General features: G+C 45.5%; 1 protein-coding gene, 1 non-coding gene and 1 pseudogene across 2 annotated transcripts; 1 reads left to right on the forward strand and 2 right to left on the reverse strand.

Annotated features, from left to right (window-relative positions):
• Positions 1–405: 405 nt before the first annotated feature.
• LOC142775024 (uncharacterized) lies at positions 406–2,669 on the reverse strand (annotated as a pseudogene).
• Positions 2,670–8,038: 5,369 nt separating this feature from the next.
• Positions 8,039–11,951, forward strand: LOC142776712 (uncharacterized). The gene is made up of 3 exons (XM_075880892.1): positions 8,039–8,373; positions 9,278–9,971; positions 11,135–11,951. The coding sequence occupies exons 1-3, from the start codon at positions 8,168–8,170 to the stop codon at positions 11,813–11,815; spliced, it is 1,581 nt and encodes a 526-aa protein (XP_075737007.1). The 5' UTR covers positions 8,039–8,167; the 3' UTR covers positions 11,816–11,951.
• A 2,029-nt stretch (positions 11,952–13,980) lies between these two features.
• LOC119185800 (uncharacterized) lies at positions 13,981–15,747 on the reverse strand. Its single transcript, XR_012887740.1, has one exon. It is a non-coding gene; the product is annotated as an uncharacterized LOC119185800 (transcript).
• Positions 15,748–25,489: the final 9,742 nt, after the last annotated feature.

Consider the following 25,489-nt stretch of genomic DNA (forward strand, 5'->3'; position numbering starts at 1 on the left):
CGTGACATGCACTCAATGTCATGCATATGACCTAGCTTCTTTCTCACAAGTCACCCTTCCTGTGTAGCTTCCAGTGGACTCGTCAGGACAAAACAAGAGAGAAATAACTTAACAGCACGCAATAAACTCCTGTAACTCCACTCAATCTTGACGGATTTGAAAAATTGCTGCGGCAATCGTGAATGACAATGAACTTTGATGCTAAGGTCAATAGATGATTGCTCGGAAAAGTAGTTCAGAATTTCTTTCGCACGTACTGACATCGCACAGAGCATGGGTAGTGATGCACAGCTACATTGCCAACAGTGTAAAATTGTTGAAATGACAGCCATGTTTTCCATTAAAATCTTCATCCATGAAATATTATAAACAGCATGAAACTTTTCAAACGAGGCTGTGGTGACATCAGCCACTGTGTAAAAGTGACAGTACAACAAAACCTCGTTTACCAGGTAAGCAGCAGCACTTTAACTTGATCTCCTTGATTGACCATACTGCATTGATTGCTGAAAGGTCCGAAGCCTGGTAAGCATGGAGCTCAGTTGTCTCCACAATACCGGCATGAAAGTTGGTCAGTTGCTTGAAAAATCTAGCAGATATCTTTACATCAACACTATCTGATAAAACATTTGTTACAATCACAGTTTTCCCGTTTTTCATAAGAAGACATGAGTCAGCAGTGTTGGTTTCAATAACTACATCTGAAAAAGCTATGCAGTGAAACTGTTGTCCCTGAAAACCTGGAGGAGTAGGTCCAGAATCGTGTGGCTTCTGCAAAATTACTTGCTTTTCTGGGAGTGCTGTTTTGAACACGTCACTCTGACTGCGCTCACACAAGCACTTCACGACTTGCTGAAGCGGTCGATTTGGAGATTTCAAGTCACGCTTCACTTGACCCAAAAAGTTCTCAAACGGGAATGCTGAAAATGAGTCAAGATGGCCAAACTTCTGCACATCATAAGGAAGGTGTACAAGTGAATGTACATTGTACATATAAACACCCTCCCCATAAAGACGTCCAGCATCAGCGACAAACCCTCGGAGAAGATTTTTGGCAAAGTTTAAGTGCAAGTGGCAAAGCTCAGGGCTTGCGAGGATAGACAATGCCACACTCAGCTTCATGAAATGCTGGTAATAACATTTTTCAATTCGCCCTGACAGCACCACAGGTCCAAAGTAGAATAAAAAGTTTTGAAACTCTGTGGCCTTCCATCTTTCCAGTTCGCAAAGACTTCGGGGCTTACGGGCCATTTCTCGAGGTGTGTGCTTATGCAAATTTATTAGCATCTCTGATATTTCATCTGCACACGTACTGGAACCTTTGACCTATGGGTACTCCACGGACCCAGTAGTGAAGCAGTTTTCTCACAACCCCTAGGCACACAAGGTGCATGTAATCCAGTGGAAAATCGCTAACCATGCCAATTTTTAACTCTGTCAATGGTGAGTGTCCACGATGGTGCTCTTCCTGCTCTTGGTTCAGAAACACTTCGTCAGTTCGCAGTGGATCATTGAGCTCTGGAAGGATTACTTTCTGAGAGCTTTCAGAATAGACTCCTTTTTGAGTGCATCTCTCGCAACTGTAATAGCCCCCATGGCCCTTGATGCACTTCAAGAATGCCCTTGCAGGTGCATCACAGACAAATGCACGTACTTGAACTGTAAACTTTTTGTCACCTTGAGTGAAGCCTTCCGATTCCAGCATGCTCACTTCTGCAATAAAATCACTCAAGTAGTCCTGGAGGCTCTCAGGTTTTGTGTTTCCAACAAACAAGGCAATGACAAATGGCTTGACATCACTGGAGTCTTCAACAGATGCCAATATTGGCCAGAACTGTTTGCTTGAACTCGTTGCAATGGGAAGCTCATCAATACTTATCAGAAGTGAGATGGTATCACTTGTGATGCTGCCTGCTTGTACATTTGTTCAAGTGTTGATTTAATACCAAAGTAGTGGTATAAACCAGATGTCCCCATTTTTCTTAACGCGCAAGACCTCGGTGTCCCCATTGGGGTTAGTGAGTCACTGGGTAACTGCGGGTGGTGCTTCTTCAATATTTTCAGCAGCAGCGTTAGATGAGATGCACAAGCTTTAGTTTCACAGGCCCAAGCTGCCAGCTCACTGGCCAAGCTTGGCTGTTCTTCATAAGTTGTTTCAAACTCAACTTCTGCCACATTGCTGGCCAATCTTGGCTGTTCAACAGCTGACGTGCTCGCAAAAGCATTTGTAGGGTCGACATGCTCTTGATTCGAAGCCTCCGTGACATCACTGCTTCTCTTGTCTACTTCATCATTTTCGAAATTCTTATCCTGTTCAGAAAAAGATGAAGTTGCAAAGTCTGCAAAGTGTTTGTGCACAACTTCAGCAACTCTTCTTTTTCTTTGCCGGTCGCCGACATCTTGTAAATGTCTCCGGTACCGTTTCATATCTGCATATCATATAGCGAGTGTTTTCAATTTAAGTTGACACACAAAGAAAGCTAATAACTACTGCAGTAACACGAGCTAAAATGGTGATAATATGGCATGCCACAGAGAAGGGGGTATTCAGGATTAATTTTGGCCAGCTGGGAATCTTTTATGTGGATTGAAATGTATAGGTTTGCTTGTTCTTAACCTTTTCGCGATGCGTCGGCCGTGGCCTCAACTTTAGCAGCATGACAGCTGATATACAGCCACGGAGGGTAGAGGGAGAAGTTCAGGGGGAAATAGAAGCTTGAAGACATGAAAAATTCGCGAACACGGGGTGTCGTTGGAGCGAACGTTTCAAGAAGCGGATTTGTTTCAGCCTGGCAAAACCTTTCAAAATGTTGGCTCCAACAACACCCCGTGTGCAATCATTCCTGCTCTTCACAACTTAAAGGTTATGCAAATGTCACAAGAGTACTTCTGGTCACAATCAAGCCCGATCATTTCTCGATCGCAAAACCGGTGACACAAGGGCGCTTTTGGGCAAGGTTCCTTTTGGCATTGCATAAGTTTGTTGCCAGACTTTGGGGTGGTTGTTGCCAGAATGCCGCTAAATTTGGCTGAAAATTTTTCTCCTGTAGTTGTGGCTTCTCCGTAAGAGTTTGGTGCTATCCGCGGTGCATTTCGCGAGTCCAGGCGCACATAGCTGTAGCATATCTGACATACCCCAATTAACCAGCCTTGGAACGCTTATTCATCACATGTATATACGAGTCCGAACGATATGTCTTGTGCTGACACAGCTAGGGGAAGCGTAGCGTCCCCCGTCGTAGCGCGCGGTCGACGCGACACGATCAGCTGAGAGGAAAAAAGAAAAGTAAGGGGGAGAGGGGCAGCGCGACTCTATTCAGTTTTCCCCGTCACCCCTAATACTGAGACGCGATATCTTAATCGCACAGCTGCGCACACAGCAAGAGAACGCGCCTCGGTTTCTGTAATGGACGGTTCATTCTGTTAATTAAAACGGCCTCTTAATTGCGTAGCAGCACCGCGCTCGACTTCTGCTAGGCATGGTTCATTCCGTTAATTAAAACGGCCTCCTAATTGCGCAGCAGCGCCGCGCTCGACTTTTGCTAGGCGCGGTTCATTCCGTTAATTAAAACGGCCTCCTAATTGCGCAGCAGCGCCGCGCTCGACTTCTGCTAGGCGTGGTTCATTCCGTAAATAAAACGAATTCTGTAATGCGTGGTTCATTCCGTTAATTAAATTGGCCTCTTAATTGCGCGGCAGCCCCACGCTCGACTTCTGCTAGGCGCGGTTCATTCCGTAAATAAAATGAATTCTCTAATGCGCGGTTCATTTCGTTAATTAAAAGGGCCAGCGTCGCTCATGCACTCGCAAAATGCACCGCGGATAGCACCAAACTTACGAAAAAGCCACAACTACAGAAAAAAAATTCCGCCAAATTTAGCGACAGTCTGGCAACAACCACGCTCCCAGTCTGGCAACCACTTATGCAACGCCAAAAGGAACCTTGCCCGCTTTTGATCGCAAACAATTGGCCAATGCATTGCGTTAGAGCCTGATCCGTATCGATTTTGGCGCAGACATTGGACAAATAGTGGTTGGACCTGATCGCGATTAAAACTGACTGTACCGGTGTCCCACGAGCAGTTAAGATCGCACAAAGGGCCGATCTGGATGAGGCTTAAGCCGGATCAGGTGCTCAGCCCCTATCGCAACGCGATCCAACTTTCAGATTGCGCTGCGGCAAACTCGATCCGCGGATTGGTCTTTATATAATCTTAGTTTCGACGTACAGGGTTGGTGAAAAGTTCTTAGGCCATTATCCCATGAATTTCTATGGCAGTGTGGCCTGGCAACTGTTGATCCCTCCTGTACTTTTGTGTCAGCCACGGCGCGGTTCCGCGTGACATTAGTATATATGCATGCAGTAGTTTCACTTCATCGAGAGTAGCAGCTTTAAAGTGCAATTAGGTCATTTATGCTTACCTTCATGTACTATCTTCACAAGCGTGAACGAAAAGCGCGCCGGTCTCATCGTCACGATTGTCTACGCTCGCCAAGAAAACAGAAAGACGCTTTCATGGTTGCCAACTTGAGCCAGAACATAGAAAAATTAAGCACTGCATCTGATTAAAACTGCTAGTACTGCAACAAAAAAACATATTTTCAAAACAAAACAGATTGTAATTCAATATAGTAAGTTTTTGTTAACTAAATGAAATATTGTTTTTAAACATCAGTAAAATTTCATTAGCGCTACCTTCTCAGTTGATCAAAAACAGAGGTAAAAACGGGGATGCACCCGTGAAGTGGCTTAAATTGTAAATAACTAGGTTAAGTGGTTACAGTCAACGCCTTGTTACACTAAGTAGAGCCGTAAAGCAAGCTGCGCTAGAGCTGCAATGACCCATTGGCGAAATTAGCGTCGTAAAAGATCGTAATGGTAACAAATTTTGATGTGGGGCATCGTCTCAAAACGTATAGAGTGTGTGTGCATCATCTGCAAAACTGTAGGTTTCGTTCGTGATTTGTTCGTGTTGCGACATTCTGACATTCGGCGCACACACAGTTTGGCCTTCATAGATCTTGAGACTCTCAGCGCTCGCCTACTGTGCTTTTGATTTGATCGTGGAAGGTGGTTGGTGCGTTGATCGGGCATGTTGCCTGGAATGTGCTTACTGTGTTCAGCGTGTTACCAATTAGGTTCAGTTCGTGGTGCGGCCCAGCAAGGGTAGCTAGCCCAGCTGCACACTGCCTTTGCGCGCTGTCTTCACGCCTTGCATTCATGATTCACCGAAGCGGCGAAGATGAGAATGTGCCCGTTGACCATATTTTGTTGGTTGCAATGTCATGTCTGTGCACGGATTGACTTTCGGCAGGACATTTCCTGACTAGTGTTCAGCTATTTTGACCGAGTGGCCGACTGCATGCAGTTGTACATCCTACGAGGTGTGTTACTGGCACTCTTGCGTTACGTCTCATATATGTAGCTTCCCTGTTGCTGTTCTGGCTAAGGAGTTACGTTAGCGTAATGCTTTTCGTGGGACGTCTCATTTTCGGCCAATTTCGTTCGGGCTGTGCTTCAGATGAAATGTAGAAACTAACCTCATCCTATTAACGCAGTGCCTACAATCCTGACCGAGTTGCTGTATCTCCATTATTTTAACACAATTTCAAGGTGCACATGACAGAAACGGTGTGAAATCTAGTATTGGCTCTTGTTGAAATATTGTTGCACAAGAGCAGACTGCACACAGAGTATGTACAACATGACTGCTCATGTTAAATGTTCCTACTGCTCTGTTTTCTTTTATGCACTGAAATGTCAACAGCCAGACTACTTTCATTGTCATGTCCTTATGTCTGGCTTTTTATAGTTTTAATAATAATTTTTTCGGGGCGTTTACATGCCAAAACCATAATATGAATATGAGCGCACTGTAGCAGAGAGCTTTAGGAATTTCAACTATCTGGTATTCTTAAACGACATTGCACCGTACAATTGTCGGAAAGCTTAACTCGAACGCTCCGCAGCGTGTCTTGGACTGGCTTGACTGAGGCGAGCCGCGAAACACTGGGCACTGTTGCCGAGATATTAGCTTGGTAAGCCAGGATTGTATGTTGGCATGCATGCGTAACACCTCGGCAACAAAACTCAAAGCTGCGTGGCGCTGGCGTCAACCAAACTGCTTCAGGACATGTGGAGCATTCGAGCTAAGCTTACTGACGACTGTACATGGGCCTCTGGCATTTTGCCTGTAGCTTTGGCTGCTGATGTTGAGACTGTGAATGAAAACTAGCCAGAATGAGGAGCATTCTTTACATGCTCACGCTACCATACTTGTTAGGAACAATAATTCCTACTGAGATGAGAAATGTTTTGACATGTTAATTATAAAAGCCCCTTAAATTATCGCAGATTCTGGTGGATGCGGAAACTATACACAATATTTATATCGCTTCTAATGCAGTGACGTACAAGAATTGGCAAAACTTGTACTAGGCCGCTCAAGGCTTGAAACAGCAAAACTGGACGATTGTGAAGACTTATATGGTTGCTTCTAGGCTTTAGCTTGGTGATGCTAGGTTGTTTTTACGTTGATTCTTAGATCAAAGAAGCCCATAGACAGTCACAGGCACGACACGGTTATTCAAATTCCAGAGACAAAAGCTCTCCCTCAAACTGAGCATCCACACCTCTTATAGATTATAGGCACGTCTTTAGCACAGGCCTTCCATTGCTTCGGGGTCTTCTCGCCGCTGCTGTTGCTTTTCTCTTTTCCTAGTATTTTCTCATAGGGGCTCAGGGGTCTTCGGTTCGCTGTTGCTTTGAAGCGATTTGTTGGGCTAACTGTTGCCTTCATTATTATTAGTGGACCAGGGGCGAGTAGTAAGATTTTCTCAATTTCTGTCACACATACCCATTTATGATGATGATAGTTTTCTGGTAGGCTGCATAGAGCCACATACCTGTTACAATGATAGTTTTTTCCACCGGCTCACGATTTCCTAAACAGCTTCGCTGATAGAAGGCTAAAGAATCGCAAAAGCCCTGGTGAGGTCATGCTACGATGTAGTCTCTCAATTATCTTAAGTGTCTTGTTTTTTAAGAATTACCAGAATCTAAAGTAAGATAGTCTTCTGAAGTAAGATAGTTAACAATACTTACAAAGATTCTGGCTATTTTCATTATAACTTGCATTTTGCCCCTCCATGAGTCAAATTTTTGAACTTACAAAACATGAATTGGCCCAAAATTAACCTGCAGTTTGAACGCAGCCCAAATGAAGTCTATGGAGCTTGACCTAAACCGTGAAGTTATATTAATTTGTTCCAAGTACCCTACTGTTTCTCGTACTGTACCAGCTAGTGTTGCTTAGATAAGGACAAACCCAGGCGTACATAATGTATACCTGCAATGCACAATCACTAGAATGTACTTGTAGTACCAATGCATACATTTCAATATAACTTCCAAACTGCTCAACATACTTCAGCCCACACACATTACCACAAGGACGTCGACCTACCTCTTGTTTGCACCGTGACCCAATGTCGTTCCTTTGCTAGACCACCCAGGACTGGAACGGTCTTTCCAAGAGCACCACCATCATTCAAACTTGGATAGCTTTAGCGAAGCCTTAGAAATCTTAGTTTTATTTACAATAATTGTTTGGCTCACTCCCACATGTAAAGCATTGGGACCTCAATAAAGAAATTCCATTACTGTTTTGCCAACCTTTTGTGAGTCACCAGTGTTCTTGGGACTCAGCAGGGGCATGCACATTTAAAGCATCATTTGCCCAAGCCATACCAGCACTCCCTCACAGCAATGCAACCCCCCCCCCACCAAGACAACTCATTCAAGCCGACGTCCATGGTAGTTTGGCTATTAAAGTACATAAGTACTTTAAAGTACATATGTGCATATGCTTCTCACACATCACTATAATATATACCACAGTGATGTGTGAGAAACTTGAAAGCTACTACAAATACATGACCAAATGACAGCTGTGCATGACGTTTCAAGCAGTAAAACCAGTTCATAAGCGTGCATAAAATAGTTGCAATATCAATAGACCATATGCGAAATTGCTTTGTGCTCTGGCAACACTGTGCACTTCGACCCCGCCGCCATTTTAATGTGGGCGAGCGGTCGACGGAAACGCGTTCGCTAGTACGGCCGTACGACTTCTGAACACCCGCTTCACTGCGCTGAGCTACTGCGATGGCCGCAGCAAGACGTTTCCCAGTGCCCGAACATGTGATGTGGACAAACTGTTTAGAAAACTTGCCGCATATATCGAACGACGCTGTAGCGGACCTAATAAACCAGGCGCCGACGTCATCTAAGCAGCAAACAAAATCTTATGCCTTCGCCGTGGAAGCGTACACCTTGCCGTCGTCGGTTGTGACCAACGCCTGTGACACAAGGTACGTAAGCGACGTTTTGTGTAACCTTCTGAAAGCATGCAGTGCTTTTCCTTTTGGAGCAACGTACAAATAGTGCCGCCGATGTTAACGTCGTGCGGGCGTTCTCGGCGAGGTCGGTCATGTCACTGCGTGTTTCTTTCACTACGCGTGCTCACGTGCTTGGATAACTTGTCATTGTGGCTTGGCAAGAGGAGGCTATGGTTTGGCGTTTATTTTTAGCACGTCCGATCAGCAGGCGTGGTCGCGCAGGAACTTCGCAGCTGTTCCGGTGGTGCAGTGTGCATGCCTTGAAGGACATCGCTCGTACTATGAAAACAGTTTTTTGCGCAAACAAATTTCGCGTCCGCACGTATGCATTACTGGTCTAATATTAATGTGCTGCCTTTACGAGTGTGCATGCTGCTTTGTATAAAACACGACGTACGCTAGTTTGTTCACTAAACATTTAGACTAAACGGGTCTACAAGGACAGCTAGAAAGAACGGAACTTATCCACCGCAAGTGTCAACGTAAGTTAACAGTGGGACTCCTTAAAAACCTGATTCATTCAGTGCATGTTGGTTTGGAGATTTTTCAGCAGCATTGGCATGTGGTTTTCCAACTCGTCAATAAAAAGCAGTGTTTTTTTATGTTCCACTAGAGGTTGTTCACATCGAAGCACTTCATGCAGGTTTTGTATTATTGCACTGTAACGTAAGCTGCGCAGGGGTTTTCCCGAATGACATAGTCATTACTTTGTGGAGAGTAGGTTGCATAACCTTGTTTCTTTGCATAAAGCTGTCATGGCAAGTGCCACGACAGCTTTATTCGTACTTGTGATATGGCACTCGGTAAAAAAATGACAAACTTGACTGTGTGCAGCTTACAAAGTTCTTTTTTTTTGTTGTTGTTGTTGCTCTTACAGTCTCGGGTTTGTCTATGCACGTGCCACGTGCTACCGAAGCCAGAAGAAGAGTGGGCGGCCGTACAAAGTCAGCTTGGCTTTGAAAAGCGACAGTGGAGCAGTGGCAGATTCTACTTGTGAGTGCCCTGCTGGGGCTGGTGGTGCCTGCAGCCACATTCTTGCGGCTCTGCGCCTCCTTGTTCTGCTGAAGCAGAAGGGCTTCAAAGAGGCACCACCAGAGCTTTCATGCACCGAGTTGCCGCAGCAATGGAGGCGCCCCCGACGACAAGGCATCAGGCCTATGGCCGTGCAGAACGTGGACTGGCGGAGTCCACGTGAGGGTGGCATGGGCATGCCAATGCCCGTGCGACTTTTTGATGCGCGGGCTGAGGAGCAAAAGGAGCAGCAACACCTTGAAGCGATCCATAGCCTGGGAGAGGACCTCCAGAGCCTCGGGACCTTCGACTTTGCTGCCATTCTCCTTGCTGCTGGGGGGCCGTCAGTGGACACAAAGCTTGGGCCTGCGCCTGCGGGGTCTGCACTGTCGTACCAGCAGGCAAAACTCCCTGCAGGCTTCACTACGTGGATGTCACCCAGCATTTCGCAAGGGGCAGCCACCGTGACACCAGTGCCAGCTTTGACTCTGTTTAGTGACGGAGCCTCACAGCCACCCTTGCCCGGCAGATTCACGGCTGAAGAATGGAGGGTGTTGACTGTAAGTGCAGTATAGAAAAGATACTTCTCTCTGCACTGGTGGAGTGTGTACCATTCATGCTTTTAACTGATTAGGTGGACCTAGATGTAGAGCACATGCAGCCTAGAAATATTCTTATGCAGTCCTCTGTAAAAAGAGAAAGCGAGAAAATTATGAATGCCCTATTTGCTTCCACCAAATGTTACAAATGCCAAGACAATGGCCCCAGTGATGATAGTGGTTAAGCAATTTTAAACTACAGGCAAACCCAGCACTAATGATGTGCTTTATTTTATCAGTGCAGATCATTGCTTTATGTTCTACGCTTTGAAGGATGTTAAGCTGTGTGGTTATTAAACAGTCTCACTCATATGTGCTTCTACAGGCTAACATTTGCTATTTGCTAGCTTTACCACCCAATATCCGTATTTTGATTCATTTCAATGCATCAGTGTAATGTAAACCAAGACTTACACTTAATCGAACTTGGGGCCACTGTCAATTGCATGTCCTCTGATTTTGTCAAACCTGCATTATAACAATAGAGTTTTAGAATAGGGATGACCGGGCGCTAACGCTGCGGCGGCAGGTGGTGGAGCCCGACTCAGGTGCGCATTCATTCTGTGGTGCAAACACCGATGCCTCGGTTGGGGTGTGTGCCACTCTCAAGCCCAAATCTCTAGCTACTTTTGCGAGGACGACAAACACCCCGTTTTTTTTATGTGCGCGGTCACCATCCACTGCATATGCCATTTTAAACATGAGGGGACACACGTGTGGACTTTTTTTTATTGTATTGTGCTTTGAAAACATTTGCAGCCTCATGAGCTTCTATATCCAAATGCAAAAAATATATGGAACCCTAGCTATCCAAGCTTTGCTTAAAAAACCGGGAACTGTGCTCCTCTCTTGCCTGTTCTTATTAAAAAGCACAATTTCATTGCTGCTGCTGTTTTGCCATTCATGCCATTGACTCTCCTAAAAGTGGCTCCTAAATCTGTCTTTTGATGACTGGCTATTAATCTTAGTGCAGCACGGTACCGAAAACAAACATTGGCATACCAGCTAGGCTGCAGGAAAGCTGATTGGGTCTTGCTAGTAGTCAAAGTACAGTGTATGCAAGCTCTGAGCCGTTAAAAGTTTCTAGCGCTTTCTCATGCTATATTTACTTCCACATTGTGCAGGAGATCCAGCTGTCACAAGAAGAAGCTCGGGACCTCGAGCTGAACTCAAGGCAGCAGCGGCTCAGTGAACGCTGGCGACAGGCACGGGCCAATCGACTGACAGCGTCAACTTTCGGCCACGTCGTCAGGCGGCAGGCATGGACGGAGAAGGGCCTCCGTAACCTCATTGAGCCGAAGGACCTCACGCACGTCCGTCCGGTGCAATATGGCATAAGGAATGAGAACATGGCCAAAGATAGGTATATAGCTGTCATGAACAGCTACGGGCACAATGTGTCAGTGCAGCATTGCGGCCTTGTGGTAGACCCTGTGTGCCCTTGGTTGGGTGCAACACCAGACGGACTCGTGTACAACCCGGAAGAACTTTCATATGGTGTGTTGGAGGTCAAGTGCCCCCATTCTCTGAAAGACTCTGAGCCAGAGGAAGCGAAGAAAAGAAAGTTTTCCTTGGTGTTCGGGGAAAATGGTGAACCGCAGCTGGACAGAGACCATGAGTATTATGCTCAGGTGCTTGGGCAGATGGCCCTCACTGGCTGCTTGTGGGGCGATTTTGTCGTGTGTTCGAAAAAGTGGATTGGCATTGAGCGCATTTGGTTCGACAGGAACGAGTGGGAGGATATGCGCAAAAAGCTTGATGCCTTCTTCTTTGAGCAAATGCTGCCCCATCTTGCCAGGCGGTAATCAGTGAAGCTTCCCGATTTCGGCTGATTAGTGCGCCAAAGCTACACCTAACCTATGAGGCGTGCACAATACCTGCACACCCTAGCCAAGAGGTAACTCGGTGCTACCTTCGTGCCAGAGGATTTTTCAATACTAAAAAAATAACGCTCCGAGCTTTACTTGCCATTTGGGCATCTGGGCAATACTGTGCCCTGTAATGGATGGTTGCAAATTGTCTTGGTTGCCTGGGCATCTTAACGTGCACCAAAATCTCAACGCAGAGAAGGCAACACAACATAATACCTTGAGACAAAAAATTTTCCTTTTGCGGACATGTGGAAATAAAAACATTGGCTGCTTTATTGTGAACCAAACATACACAGGCTGATTTCGTGCAAGAATTTTTTCAGATTCACTTTTTTCACTAGACTTCACATTGCCACAGCACAAGTTGTGGAGACCACAATAAGGAAATGAAAAATCTTATGCATCATATTTTGGGTAAAGATAAAAGATTGCATGCCATACCTATTATTATTAGACTCCCATCCAAGGTTTTTTAAGCAGTGTTTAATGAATCTTAGTACATACTTGCAGCATCCAGTTGCTTGTATTCATACAGAACTCAGTGAGCCCTTAAAAGTTTTGGATACGTCTAAGAGAATACAGATATTGTACGTGAGCTCACACTCGCTCGATTTAATCTTGAATAATTTAAAATCTCGCCGATGAAAGTTCAGAAAAACACCATTTTTCAGGCATAGTGATGCTTTGTAACGCATCAGTTTGAGTGATATTGCAGGAAGAGACGCAAACACAACGTAGCAGTTTTCTTAACCACATGCTACAGAGTCACAAGGGACATGTACTTTTGTGTTCCTGCACTTTTTTTTTGAAATAGAGAAATACTCCGCACGCAGCGAGTGCGCCTTTCAAGCCATTCAAGGTGGACAGCGCCACATGTTTTAACATGTGATACACAGCGATACACAGAAGTGCTACGGCCTCAAAAAAAGCAAAAAAGGCAACGAAACATGCCTAAAAGGGAGGGAGGAGAAAAGCTATGATTTTGGGCCACATTGCAATGCCGCGAATTAAATTCTTATCTCATCCAAATAAGTTATAATGTACATGCTAGCACCACTCAATCCCTTTGTGAGCATTTTTTGGACTAGATTACTTAAAATTTAGTCTGTGGTAACCAAAAGCATGTCATGACTGGACACAACCACATCTTCTGCCATTGAGCTGCACATGGACAAAACAAAACCAGTTTATAGTCAATCTTTGCAAGATTTGTTACAATGAGAGTCAACTTGAGGTAGGTTAACAAACACAACACAGTATATGAACAATAAGGAAGGATTACAAATGAGCGAAGAAATAATAATAGAGCTTGACAAAGTACTGCTGTGAATCCAGGTTCGGGAGCCTTTTGGTAGCGTGAATGGTGTCCGGAGGTGACCAGGAAAAAAATTGCACAAGTATTTACACGGTGAGTGCAAGTTTGGTGGTTACGTCTTTGAACGAATCACACAGTGAGCAACAACTTAACAGCGCAGAACATTGCCTTCTTGCTCAAGGCTTTTTGTTCGCGCACGTGGCGCCCCTGAGTGCTCAAGTCACACAGCTGCAGATTACCAGTTTGACGGTCCGTGCTGTCATCTCCCTTTTGATCCTGCAGTCATCCTCCATTTGTGGGCTCGTTTCCTGGCCGGAGCAGCCGCTTTTCGGACTGAGGCGGAAAGTGAAATTGCCTGCGCGTTTGAGATTTCAGTGCACGTTAAAGACCCCCAGGTGATCAGAATTACTCCGGAGCCCTCCACTACGGCGCGCTTCATCGCCTGTGTAGCGTCGGCACGTTACACCTCACAACCAGTCAATCATCAGTCGTCGGTGCATTAAAACGTGCCAAGTGCTGTGTGTTCTTTTAGATGCGGAGCGTAACTGCGAATGCATCTTAGGCTTGGGCTCTGTCCGTCCATAGTCCGTCGTCCGCACGCCACCTGCGCATGCGCCCAGGAAGACGCCGGCAACACTGTCGCTCCAGGAGCCATCTCAACAGTCGGGGCTCGTGCCGGCCCAGGAGGACACCAGCAACACTGTCGCTTCAGAGCTTTTAAAGTGGAAGCGGGCTCGTCTCGTGAAAGCAAGTGCGTGCGCTGAAAAAAAAAACTCTTGCACTTCATTGGTGCATTGCAAAAATATATACTTTGTGATAAGTCGCAAAGTGCTGTTCAGATGGAGCCCCGTTACGCTCCGCATCCTTCGCAGGAATCCCCTCGTGGGAAAGGGCGTAATTTTTTAGCTTGCCACATCTAAGGCTCTTGTTGCGGTTTGCCACTTGACTGTTGCATGAGAGAAGACTGGAAGTTGCTCAGGATTGCCGTCACAGTCCAAATTTGGTTAATCAGTGGAGCCAAGGTTAACGGTATGGGTCTATCAAAAATGTGGAATGCCTTTATCCGCTGTATCCGCCGCTCCACGTGTATCCGCAAAGCAGCAATCTCCTTTGTAGATTTCACTTCCTCAGGTGAGAATGTGCCACCCTACAGGAACGGCGGCAGGTTCAATTTCACTCCCTTCTTTTTCAAGAGATCTTCGATGCGAAAGCCCTTATCTGCCATAACAGCATCTTCGTCGTCAAACTTCAAGTCTAAAAAACCACTCCTAATCACACACTCTCTGTCTGAGCTGGATCCTGTGAAAAGCTCTGACACAAAGGCGACAAGGCCATTAGGCAGGACGCCGATGAGTCCCTTGAATGTGTTGCTCGACTTGTATGGGGAGTACGTTGTAGACTGTAGGGACAAGGATGATGGCACCTCGCACTGTATTTCCGTGGCGTCCAGGATTACTCGAGTCGATGAATACTTTTCCTTAAACTCGGGTGGCATTGTAGCATCTACAATTCTTCTAGGAGCCCACAGAGGTAACAGGCCTAGTTTGGCATACAGGAAGTTAATCCACGATGTGCATATTCGGGACACAGTTGACTGGGCAATGCAGAACCTGTGAGCCAAATCATCTTCAAACAGGCCGAGGCGCAGTCGGACTAGCACCAAAAACAGCTCATTTTCCGTGCTTAGTTTTCTCTTCCGCCCTCGCGATGATCTGGGTTCACTGCTTTCTGTACGTTCTGAACGTAGAACGTTGCACCCATCATCACCGGGGTTCAAGTAGACCAGAAGTTTTTTGAAATGGTTGTAGCTTGGCAGCCCAGTGTAAAATAGCATGTCTTCGTCGCAGTCCTTGAACCGTTCCACTGTGAAGGGAGCCGTTCGTTCTCTTTCAGCAGCAAGTTGGCAACTCAAGGACGCCTTTTCGAAGCCCAGTTGCCCGATGATTCCTTTTGCAGCAACAAGCTGCTCCTTGATTTGGCAAAGCTCGTCTCGGAGCCGTGCGATTTCGTTGTTTTTCTGTTTTATCGTTTCGGCCAAACGTGCATTTTCACCTTCAAGTGAGCTGTTGAGCCTAGTGGGTTCCTCTAGACCTACCGGTGCTGCCTTCACTTCATCTGGGCTATGCATAAGCTCATCGCCTAGCACTCCTGGGCCTAGAACCGGGTTTTGGCTTCTTACTTGTGGTGAAGCACGTGGCTTTGGGGGCTTCCGTTCTTTCTTTTCCTTGGAAAAAACAAAAACTGACGGAACTGCCGAGTCCCGAAGGAGGCTGCGGCCACTCGCAACGCTATGTATAAAGTCCGATGACCTAAAATGCTTCGAGCAGACCTTCGTTGACTTGCCGACTTGAAATTCCGGGCCTTCATCCCTCTTGATCGCAACAATCCACTTCTTGTATATCATTGCATCTTTCGGAAAGCGGTGGAAGGATACCTACAAGATATAAGCAAACAAACATTCAGTGCGACGTCATGAGCTAGGTTTCTCTTAGCTGTTTGATTGTTGTTTACAAACACAGGCACTATCACAAATTCATCTCACAAAGAATAGAGGTCACACTAATACGTGCATTGCAGGACTAATGATGCACTTGTAATGTGACCCACCCCCCTCAGTTTTTTCTGCGCACACTCCCCTTTTCTAGCAGCCTTTCCTAGATATGGCCCTTCACAGCAAGCCTTAAGAGGCATTAGTCACTTGTGGACACTGGGGGGAATTTAAATCAGTTATTTTTTATCTCCAGGTAGCATCAAAGGTTTCTATGATCTGCGAGTCTAAGGCAGCCAAAAGGCAGAATCCCGTACAACTAAGTTATGGCTGCCTCCACAGCTGTATGTTTGATAATGCAACATGAAACATTTTTCAGGTGAGGTGAGTTGCAACACAACCAAACAGCTGCAACACAACTGAGTCGAAGAGACTAAAATGCAGAGAATGAATCCCGTCTCACAAATAAATGGAACTGCCGCGCTCTGAACTCATGCAGAACGTCATTCAGTCAAGCCCTGGCGATACTCATGGTGCCAGTTTTCCAAACCTACGGCAGCGCGCCCCGCTATCTTTTCGATTTTATTTCGTTGGTAAAGGAACATCGGTGAGAGAGGACCGAATGGAAAAGTTGCGTCCGCGCACGTTGGGGGAACTGAAGTTAAGCGCCTGAGCAGATACTTTTCTGTTCGAAAGTGGGCATAGCCCTCATCTTCCGAATGACAGTTTTATTGCTGCGCGGTGACCGTACTTGGCGACACAACGGAGCCTGAACGCGGACAAGCAACCGAGTTGCCTTTCTAGAATGCGTGTACGGCATGTTACTCGGAGTAGCGGAAGCTCTACACGTCTCTGTGCGCAATCACCTTCAAAAATAACATTTATACGTCGTCTACCTACATGGTGTAATCTCATCACAAAACAGCCCGTCCTAACAATTCGTTTCTATCACACTAGTTACCCCAACAGCAGCGGCGCACTCTCCACTCGACTGCAGAGAATCACCGGGGCTCTTCGATTTACCATCTCGGACTCGCCGCGGGTAGTCCGAGGATTCCCCGAAGCCATAGGGAAATTCGAATGCCGGACAGCTTCTCGGCGAGTCCGAGACGGTAAATCGAAGAGCACCACTGTCGTGGAGAGGGCCGACGTAGTGAAAACACCTAGCCGCAAAGCTGACAAACCTATAAAAACACGGCCTGTCTGAGTAACACAGAAAAATGGTTAGTCCTGCATTGCTCTCGTGCAGCCCGTGCACCGCGGAGATTCATGCAACCTAGAATGTGCCCATAAAGCTTCTGCACGCCATACCCTGTTTTGCGTTTAAATGATCGCTGCAAAAACGTAATTCATGCCACATACCTTGCTCCCATCGCTGTCTGTGACTCCGCGCTGCTTGCACAGCGGTACACAGCAGTGTACTGGCATTTCGCCAGCAAAAAAAAATCTGACTGCGACAGTCGAAGCGTCGAAGCGCGTACGTTCCGTGGTACGCTCGCATGCGGGTCGCCCGTGCGTAGTGGTCGAGCCTCGCCAGCATCAAAATGGCGGATAGGGTACCTGCTGCGTTCACTAGATGGCGCTGTTAATTTCGCATATGCACAGTACCGGAAGTACCAGTACGCAACGTCAACCTGCAAAGAGCGATTGTCGACGCAAACAAAGAGATATGGCGAATTAGTCGAGAGAAGGGTTTCGAGGTAGTGGATTTAAACAGGGAAGTGCACAGGTGGGGTGGATTCCAAAGAGACAAGATTCATTTCGATAAGAGGCTTGGACACGAGGTGGGCTGGCGACTGGCAAAACGCGCAGTAGCTTTTTGGGGGGGCTCACGGGCCCTTCGGAGTCCGGGGTAGCTCGTAACAGGGAAAACAACCAGGAGGACGCTTTGACAGGTAGAATTGCGAAAAACCAGAAAAAAGGTAAAAGAAAAAGGAAAAAGGCGCGTGTTGCAATTAGTTACATAAACATGCAGGGTGGCAGAAAGAAGGCAAAATGGTTAGAGATTGAGGAGCAGTTAAACAAAGAACAGATAGGCGTGTATGCGGTTACAGAAACACACCTTAGAGACTTGGAAGAGCCACCACATATTAAAAATTATGTTTGGGAAGGGTGTAACAGGACCACATCGGAAAGGAAAGGTGGGGGTGTAGGAATGCTAATTCACCGCGGAGCCAAATGGGTTAGAGTGAAACAGACGTGTTCAGAGCACCTCTGGGTTCTGGGCACAGTAGGTGGAAAGGAAACGTGGCTAGGGGTAGCCTACTTGTGGACGGGGAATAACTGCAGAGAAAAGAATCAGGAGATAGTGGATTGCATGAGTGCGGATATTAAGGAATTTGGTAATGGGGCCGAAATCATCCTTCTAGGGGACATGAATGCCCACATACATGACCTTGACGGATATTCAGACACCAATGGGAAGTTATTACTAGATCTTTGCGAGCAACATAGTCTGGAGATAGTTAACACGGGGCCTAAATGTGACGGCCAGATCACATGGGAAGTCGGAAACAAGCAATCAAGTATTGATTATTGTCTCATGACTGAAGGAATTTACCACAAACTGACAGAAATGAGGATAGACGAGGAAGGCATTAACAGCTTGGGTAGTGATCATAAACGAATAACATTACAAATGGGATACGAAACTAAAAATATGAGCATGGAATCAAAGTCTGGCAGCTCGTATTTAAATAACAAACAAATAATAAATATAGCCGCAAGAGTCGAGGAAGAAGTAGGCGAAATACCAGGCAAGGACTGGGAGTATAGTGAGCTGTTACATCTAATGACGAAGGAGATAGGGAAAGAGAAGAAAACTGTTTGCTGGAAAGGAAAAAGGAAGTCAAAAAGTTGGTGGAACAAGGAAATCCGGGAGGCGATCGAGAAGCGACGCGAAGCATCACGGGAGCATAGAAAGGCAAAAAAGGAGAAGCGGCCGCAGGACGAAGTCAAAAAAATATGGGAAATATATTTGGAGAAAAAATCCCTTGTACAGAAATTGGTAGAGGCAAAAATTAAAGGTGAAAGTGAACGCTGGATGACAGAGATACACGAAAAAAAGGAGGCCGCGCCTAGGATTTTTTGGAGCCACATAAAGGCGCTAGGTAGGAAGTCTGTCACAACGCAACAACATATTCTAGATGAAGGAGGAAATCAATTGGAAGGGTACGAAGCGCTAGGTTACATCCAAAAGGTAACAGCCGATTCGTTTCAAAAGAGCGTCCAGGGGATCTCCCCGGTGAGTAAAAGTGTGGCGGAGAAAGCAACAGAGGAAGAGCTAGTACTTGATAATTTCAACTGGAAAAAGGCCGAAGAAAAAATTCCAAAGCGCACTGCCGCGGGTTTAGATGGGATTCCCGTTAGCCTCATTAACGAACTAGGACATAACACTAAAGAAGCATTGTTAAAAGCAGTAGAAAAAAGCTTAAAGGACGGACAAATACCGGACAGTTGGCGACAAAGTAGAATGAACTTAATCTATAAAGGCAAGGGAGAAAAGGACAAGATTCGCTCGTATAGACCACTAACCATTACATCGGTACTATACAGGTTGGCGATGCAAGCAGTAAAAATGAAAATAGAAACATGGGCCGAACATAACGAAATTTTGGGAGAACTTCAGAACGGATTTCGAGTCGACAGGCGGTTAGACGATAACCTGTTTGTTCTCACTCAGTGTATAGAAATATCTAAAATAGAGAATAGGCCCTTGTACGTGGCTTTTCTAGACATCACTGGGGCATACGACAACGTTAATCAGGAAATTTTGTGGGATATATTGAAAGGAATGGGCATGGGCGACGACTGTATACAGCTTTTGAGGGAGATATACCGAGAAAATACAGTTTGCATAGAGTGGGAAGGAATGCGTAGCAAAGAGAACGTTGAGGTCAGCAGGGGTCTGAGACAGGGATGTCCTTTGTCCCCACTGTTATTCATGCTGTACATGGTGAGTATGGAAAAAGCGCTAGAAGGTAGCAACATTGGTTTTAATCTGTCACACAAACAGGGCGGCATGATGATTGAGCAGAAGCTTCCAGGTTTATTTTATGCGGACGATATCGTCTTATTTGCGGACAGTCGAGATGATATACAGAAGCTGGCGAATATATGCGGAAGGGAAGGTGAAGCTCTTGGACTAGGATTCAGTGTAACGAAGTGTGGATTGATGGTATTCAATGATCCCTGTGATCAGACGGTGTCCATACAAGGCCAAGAAATACCGAGGGTAAGTGAATACAAGTACCTTGGAGTATGGGTAAATGAGAGTGATAGATACATGGAGGTACAGGAAAAAGCCTCGGCAGCAAAAGGAAAGAGGAATGCGGCAATAATGAAGCACAGAGCGTTGTGGGGATACAATAGGTATGAGGTGCTTCGAGGTCTGTGGAAGGGTGTAATGGTTCCAGGGCTTACTTTTGGGAACTCAGTGGTGTGCATGAGGGCAGAGGTGCAATCGGGAATGGATGTAAATCAAAGGACTGTGGGACGCCTCGCGTTGGGTGCTCACGGGAAGACGACAAACGAGGCTGTAAAGGGCGATATGGGGTGGGCAGGTTTTGAGGCGAGGGAAGCGCAGAGCAAAATAAGGTTCGAAGAAAGGCTAAGAAATATGAAGGAGAGTAGATGGGCAGAGAAGGTGTTCCGTTATTTGTATAGGAAGAGCGTGGACACACAGTGGAGAAAAAGAACTAGAAGACTCACTAGTAAATATACGGCTGGTATTGTGAGCCATACGTCAACAAAGAGCGTTAAGGGAAAAGTCAGGGAGGCGGAGAGGATTTACTGGATGGCAGCTATGGAGAAAAAACCGGCTCTGAGTAACTACCGAAAGGGCAAAAATGAAATAAGGAGGGAGGCATTTTACGATAATTCAAGGGGAAGCGCTTTACTGTTTGAAGCGAGATCGGGTTGCCTTAGAACGCGTAGTTATAAAGCAAGATTCAGTAAAGAAGAAGAACAATGCACATGCTGCGGGAAAGATAAGGAAACGGCGGAGCATGTTCTGATTGAATGTGGAGATATCCACCCAGGTGTACGTTTGGGCACGAGCCTACAGGAAGCCTTGGGTTTTAGGGACAACAATGGAAAGCTGAAAACACCCGCGATTGAAATAAGTAAGAGACGGTTAGAGTATTGGTGGCAGAAAATTAGAGAGAAAGGACAAAAATAAATATTGGAAAAATAAAATATGGACAGTGTGCCGTAAATGGCAGAGAACTTAAGCTGAAAATTTACCTTTTTTTCCATTAAGATAGAATTTATCGAAGTAGAGGCATTAGGCCAACATAAAAAAAAGGAGAAAAAAAAGGTGTTTTTTTTTTTGTCGAGCCTGGTGGCATACTTGTCACCACCCCGTTATAAAGGGGACGCTCATAGCATCCATCCATCCATTGCCTATTGAAGAATAGCCACAGATTGATTGCACTATATGTTATTGTAACTATCATTATCCGGTGTCACTTAGGAAAAACCAATTTCATTTCTTAAATAAAATTTAATGTTTTATCTGTACATCATGAAGTATTTCTCTGCAGCTATAAGTCATTAAATTTCTTGGTTAATGGGCATTTTCGGCAAATAATGATGGTAAAGTATTAAATGAACATTACTGGAATGTTTACCTGTTATGTTAATTCTTTGTGCAGTTTTAACATTTATTAATGTTTGAAATATAACATTGAATGTTCAATGTTTTGTTTGAATGTTGCACTAATGTTCCACATTAAACGTTATTTAACAGTGTATTTCTAATATATATATATATATATATATATATATATATATATATATATATATATATATATATATATATATATATATATATATATATATATTATATATATATATATATATATATATATATATATATATATATATATATATATATATATATATATAACGTTTTACATACAACAAAGAACGTTACATGTTTCATGTAAAACGTTTAGACAACGTTGTTGGAAAACATAAAATGTTTCTTTAACATTCGCAACAAAAATACGTTACTTTAATGTTTTGTGCTACCTGGGTCCCCCTCCCCCCTAAAAAAAAAACTGGAGTCCTCCGAAGGAGCAGGGACTTCTTGCAGGCATTATTCTGGCAGATCGCCAGTTGTTATGCGGGTACCCCTTATTTTGCGGCTTCATTACAATTGCACTGGGAAATTCGGAAATTATAAAGAAACTTCATCACTCCTCGATTCCTATGCACCTTGGTCGGTTTAGGTTTCTTTATTTATATGCCTATATGTCTTCAGGATGTCACTTGCTTGAAAGTAAACATCGTCCACCTTGCGCGTCTTTCCCAGACTTTTCCATGAGTCTGACGGCGGGGATAAGTGGCGTTTTAGGGCTTTCTCTGTAGCCCCTGGTGCGCCCGATCAAAAACTCATCATTATGATGTCCGGAGGGTCTGAGCTATGGCGCACGGGATGGCAGCAACAGTAGAATTAACTTCTGAAGACGTACACACGTGCTCGATGCGTCCACAGGTGTTCAGTGCTTAGATCGTTCCCGCGATGTCAACAATCAGAGAGTTTCCTACGTCGTGGATGTCTGAGTATCTCCGTGACTGTAGGCGTCGAATGGTCTTCAGAAGACCACAGAAGCATGCCATGCGACGAGACATACACACAGGAAAAAAAGTGCGACTGAACACCGGCATGGAACGCACGAAATGCAGCGGCAGTGAAGCCAGCGGGAAGGAGCCGGTTACTTGGCGCAAAGTTAGAGTTACTGTGTATGCTACCTTTAGGTAGCATGTACAGTAACTCTACGCAAAGTTAGGGAGCCTTCATGTGCGCGCGTCTCCGTGTTCAAGGGTGGTGTCAGCCTATGACCCACCACTTGCCGCCACCCGCTAAAACACAATGTTGCCAGTCCTGGTTTCCGTGGCAACAGGGGCCTTGTTGGTTCTTGCGGCCAGGCGTTCCTGCTCCGTCGCACTGCACCAGCTGCATGTTTGCGCAGGTGTGCAAGCCGCGGTATGAGCTGCATTTGATTACGCCATAGACGTAGCTTCCGCTATGACACCATCCTTGTGCTAACCACACATAAAAGAACTTTGAAGTCTATATGCCAGGGTGCTGCGTGCCACAATGCAAAACCATCTGGAGACCTTCCCCCTTCCAGACTTGCTCTAGCCAACGGAAACACTGGGCTACACAAGTGAAGTGAGACTGCTTGGAGGCGACTACTTCTCGCCGTGTTTGTGAGGTGAGTACCCGTTGTATTGCAAGTGGGTTGAGTATATCACCACACATTTCGTGAAATGGCTGACTTAGCCATGCAACGAAAAGCAGTTTTAGCAAAGTAAGCACGACAACGTGCACAGTATAATAATGAATTAGGCTTCGTTCGGCAACGCTGTGCGAGCGGAAGATGGTTGAGTATGCTTGTTTATCCTTGTAGTCGAAGCGCAGTTCCTCAATCGAATGATATGACTAGTCGAATGTGTGGTCCTGCGTGCATTCACTATCTGCACTTTGTCGGTTTCCGAAGCCGTCGCTGCATTCGTGGCGGAAAACGCCAGGCCCGTAAACCACCTACAGACGCTCCCGTTCGCTTCTTCCTTTTCTGGCAGATGTTCGCATTCCTGCAATTTTACCTTGGTTGCTGAGGAAGGGCATTTGGAGAGATAGACAGACGAGCCGATGAACGGGTTCCCTGTAGGCGCTTGTCTTCCACAGTTGCAACACAACTAACTTTTTGTGTGGCTTGCCATGAGGTATTCGTTCTTCGCTTCAATGACACGCGCAACCACACCGAAACTCAATCAATAATTGCAAACAGGACTTTTCTTTAATGACATATGTCATTAAAGAGAAGTACAGAATGCGACAGATTTACTGTTCGTGTCCGTCCATCCTTCTGTCTATCTGTCAGTCTGACGGAGCAGTATATGTGCACTAAGCAAGTCGGTTGTCAGCCCATAACTCAAATATGCCCTACGTGCTACATCGTTATTTGTGTCGTTCTTTTGTTTCATAACCAGACACACAGATGATTTGATATTGTAAACTTCGCTTTTATTTAGTGCTTGTAGAGAAAATGTGTATGGACTCCGTATATGTGGTCGGAGCCGCGTGTGATTTCTTGTCTTATTGCTTTACTCTAGGCCCACTGCGAGGACACAAGCTTCCAGCAAAGGAGGCAGGATGGTTTGAAGACACAAGGCCAGATGCCGTTAGATGCTGTTTGCAATAAAATATGACCTGGAAAAACTTGATTTGTCCCTCGTTGCTCCCCTTTGCTTTTCTTCTAGCCTAATATACAGGCTTGTGGGCATAGAGCGAGGGCGGTGTAATGCGATTGAATGCCCTACTTTTTCGAGCAATGCTTACAGCCTGTAAGGTTTTTAAGCAGTCATCGTACAGATTTGTTCGCAGGAACTAAACTTGCTGTAGAAAATTATATTACGGAGAAACGCAATGTTTAGGGTATGAGAAACAGGCTAGCTGAGCTATTCGATTTACAGAGAACATCGCGAGCTACCCGGTTGTTTGTTCTGCCTTCCCTGTCGTTACGAGTTCTGTCATATAAACAGCACGGTTTCAAGCCTTGCACTAAGAGGCTTTTGAGGTATTTGCAGTACTAAGGTGAATATGCTTCATGAATAGCGCGCAGACAGTAAAGTCCATTCATAGTGACATCGAGGTTCTCCCCCTCGCAAATATAGGCTCCCTAAATAACCACACCCCACCAATGCGGTGGTTCTCCCAAGTGGGAGAAACGAACTGTTTTAACAGTGTTTTATACAAACTCGAGTCAAGAACATATCTTTCCTGTTCTACCAAACCACGGCTAACTTCAGAAAACAACCCTCCAGCCTTCAGCACTTGCTATACAAAATAAACCCTTTTCTTGTTGAAACCCACGCTGCCGTCAATGTAAATGAGCGACCACTCAGAACCAACATGGCGGCCCGTCAAGTATGGGGGCCGTTTTAGCCAGTTGTAAGCAACCATGATAGGAGTTCTCATCACCCTAAAACACGGAGACGCGCGCACATGAAGGCTCCCTACGCAAAGTTAGGGTGCCTGAATGGTTTCCCTCGCCCGCCGCTCCGTACAGGGTGGGGACAACCGCGTCGTCTGCTAGAGCGTCCGCCATTACATATCTCACCCCAACGAAACACACTGCCTGCGCGCGCGTATGAGGAGAGTTTGAGAAGAGTTTAGTGCGAGAAATGGTATTTCGCGCTATAAAAAAGCAGTCTGAATATGTGCGTCTGTCATTGGAGACTGTTTGCAGGATAAATCTACATTAATTCATGAAGCGCACGCCTTTTCCTGTTACCTAAACTCACCGCACTCCTCAGTGGCTGTGCAGCGTGCCAGCCACTCAGTAGTGCTCGCATTGTACGCGTTGAACTTACTTCATCCTGCTTTTTCCCCCGCCTTGCGTGCCCTCGCAGCTCTGAATAATCTTGCGGGAATGAGATTCAGATTTGTTACACAGCTATTTTTCTGTTATAGCTGGTTGAGATAGTGAAACAGCGTAAACATCAATTGAATCTCTCGTTTTTATGTGACCACTGAGAAAAAAATCTTACTAAGTTATTGGAAAATACAAGATGAAATGCAGTAATAACGATTTTGATGCCCTATACCTGTTCAGTTTTTCTACTTTCCATAGATATATGTAAGCGAGCAATCTAATTATCCGAGAAGTATCACTCTCGTATTCTGCCTCTGTGACGCTGTGTCGGTATTGCTTCGACCGCAATAATATTAACTTACCATAAACATTCTCCAAAGATCACAACCTTAGTCAGCTTAAAGATCACAACGCTGTTT

The sequence above is a fragment of the Rhipicephalus microplus genome, chromosome X, assembly GCF_043290135.1.
Source record: "Rhipicephalus microplus isolate Deutch F79 chromosome X, USDA_Rmic, whole genome shotgun sequence".
NCBI lineage: Eukaryota > Metazoa > Arthropoda > Arachnida > Ixodida > Ixodidae > Rhipicephalus > Rhipicephalus microplus.

Excerpts from the sequence above, each read along its gene's own strand:
- LOC142776712 (XM_075880892.1), top strand. The coding sequence starts at position 8,168 with ATGGCCGCAGCAAGACGTTTCCCAGTGCCCGAACATGTGATGTGGACA. Across the intron at positions 8,374-9,277 it reads ACCAACGCCTGTGACACAAG|TCTCGGGTTTGTCTATGCAC; the intron begins GTACGTAAGCGA and ends TTGCTCTTACAG. Across the intron at positions 9,972-11,134 it reads AAGAATGGAGGGTGTTGACT|GAGATCCAGCTGTCACAAGA; the intron begins GTAAGTGCAGTA and ends CACATTGTGCAG.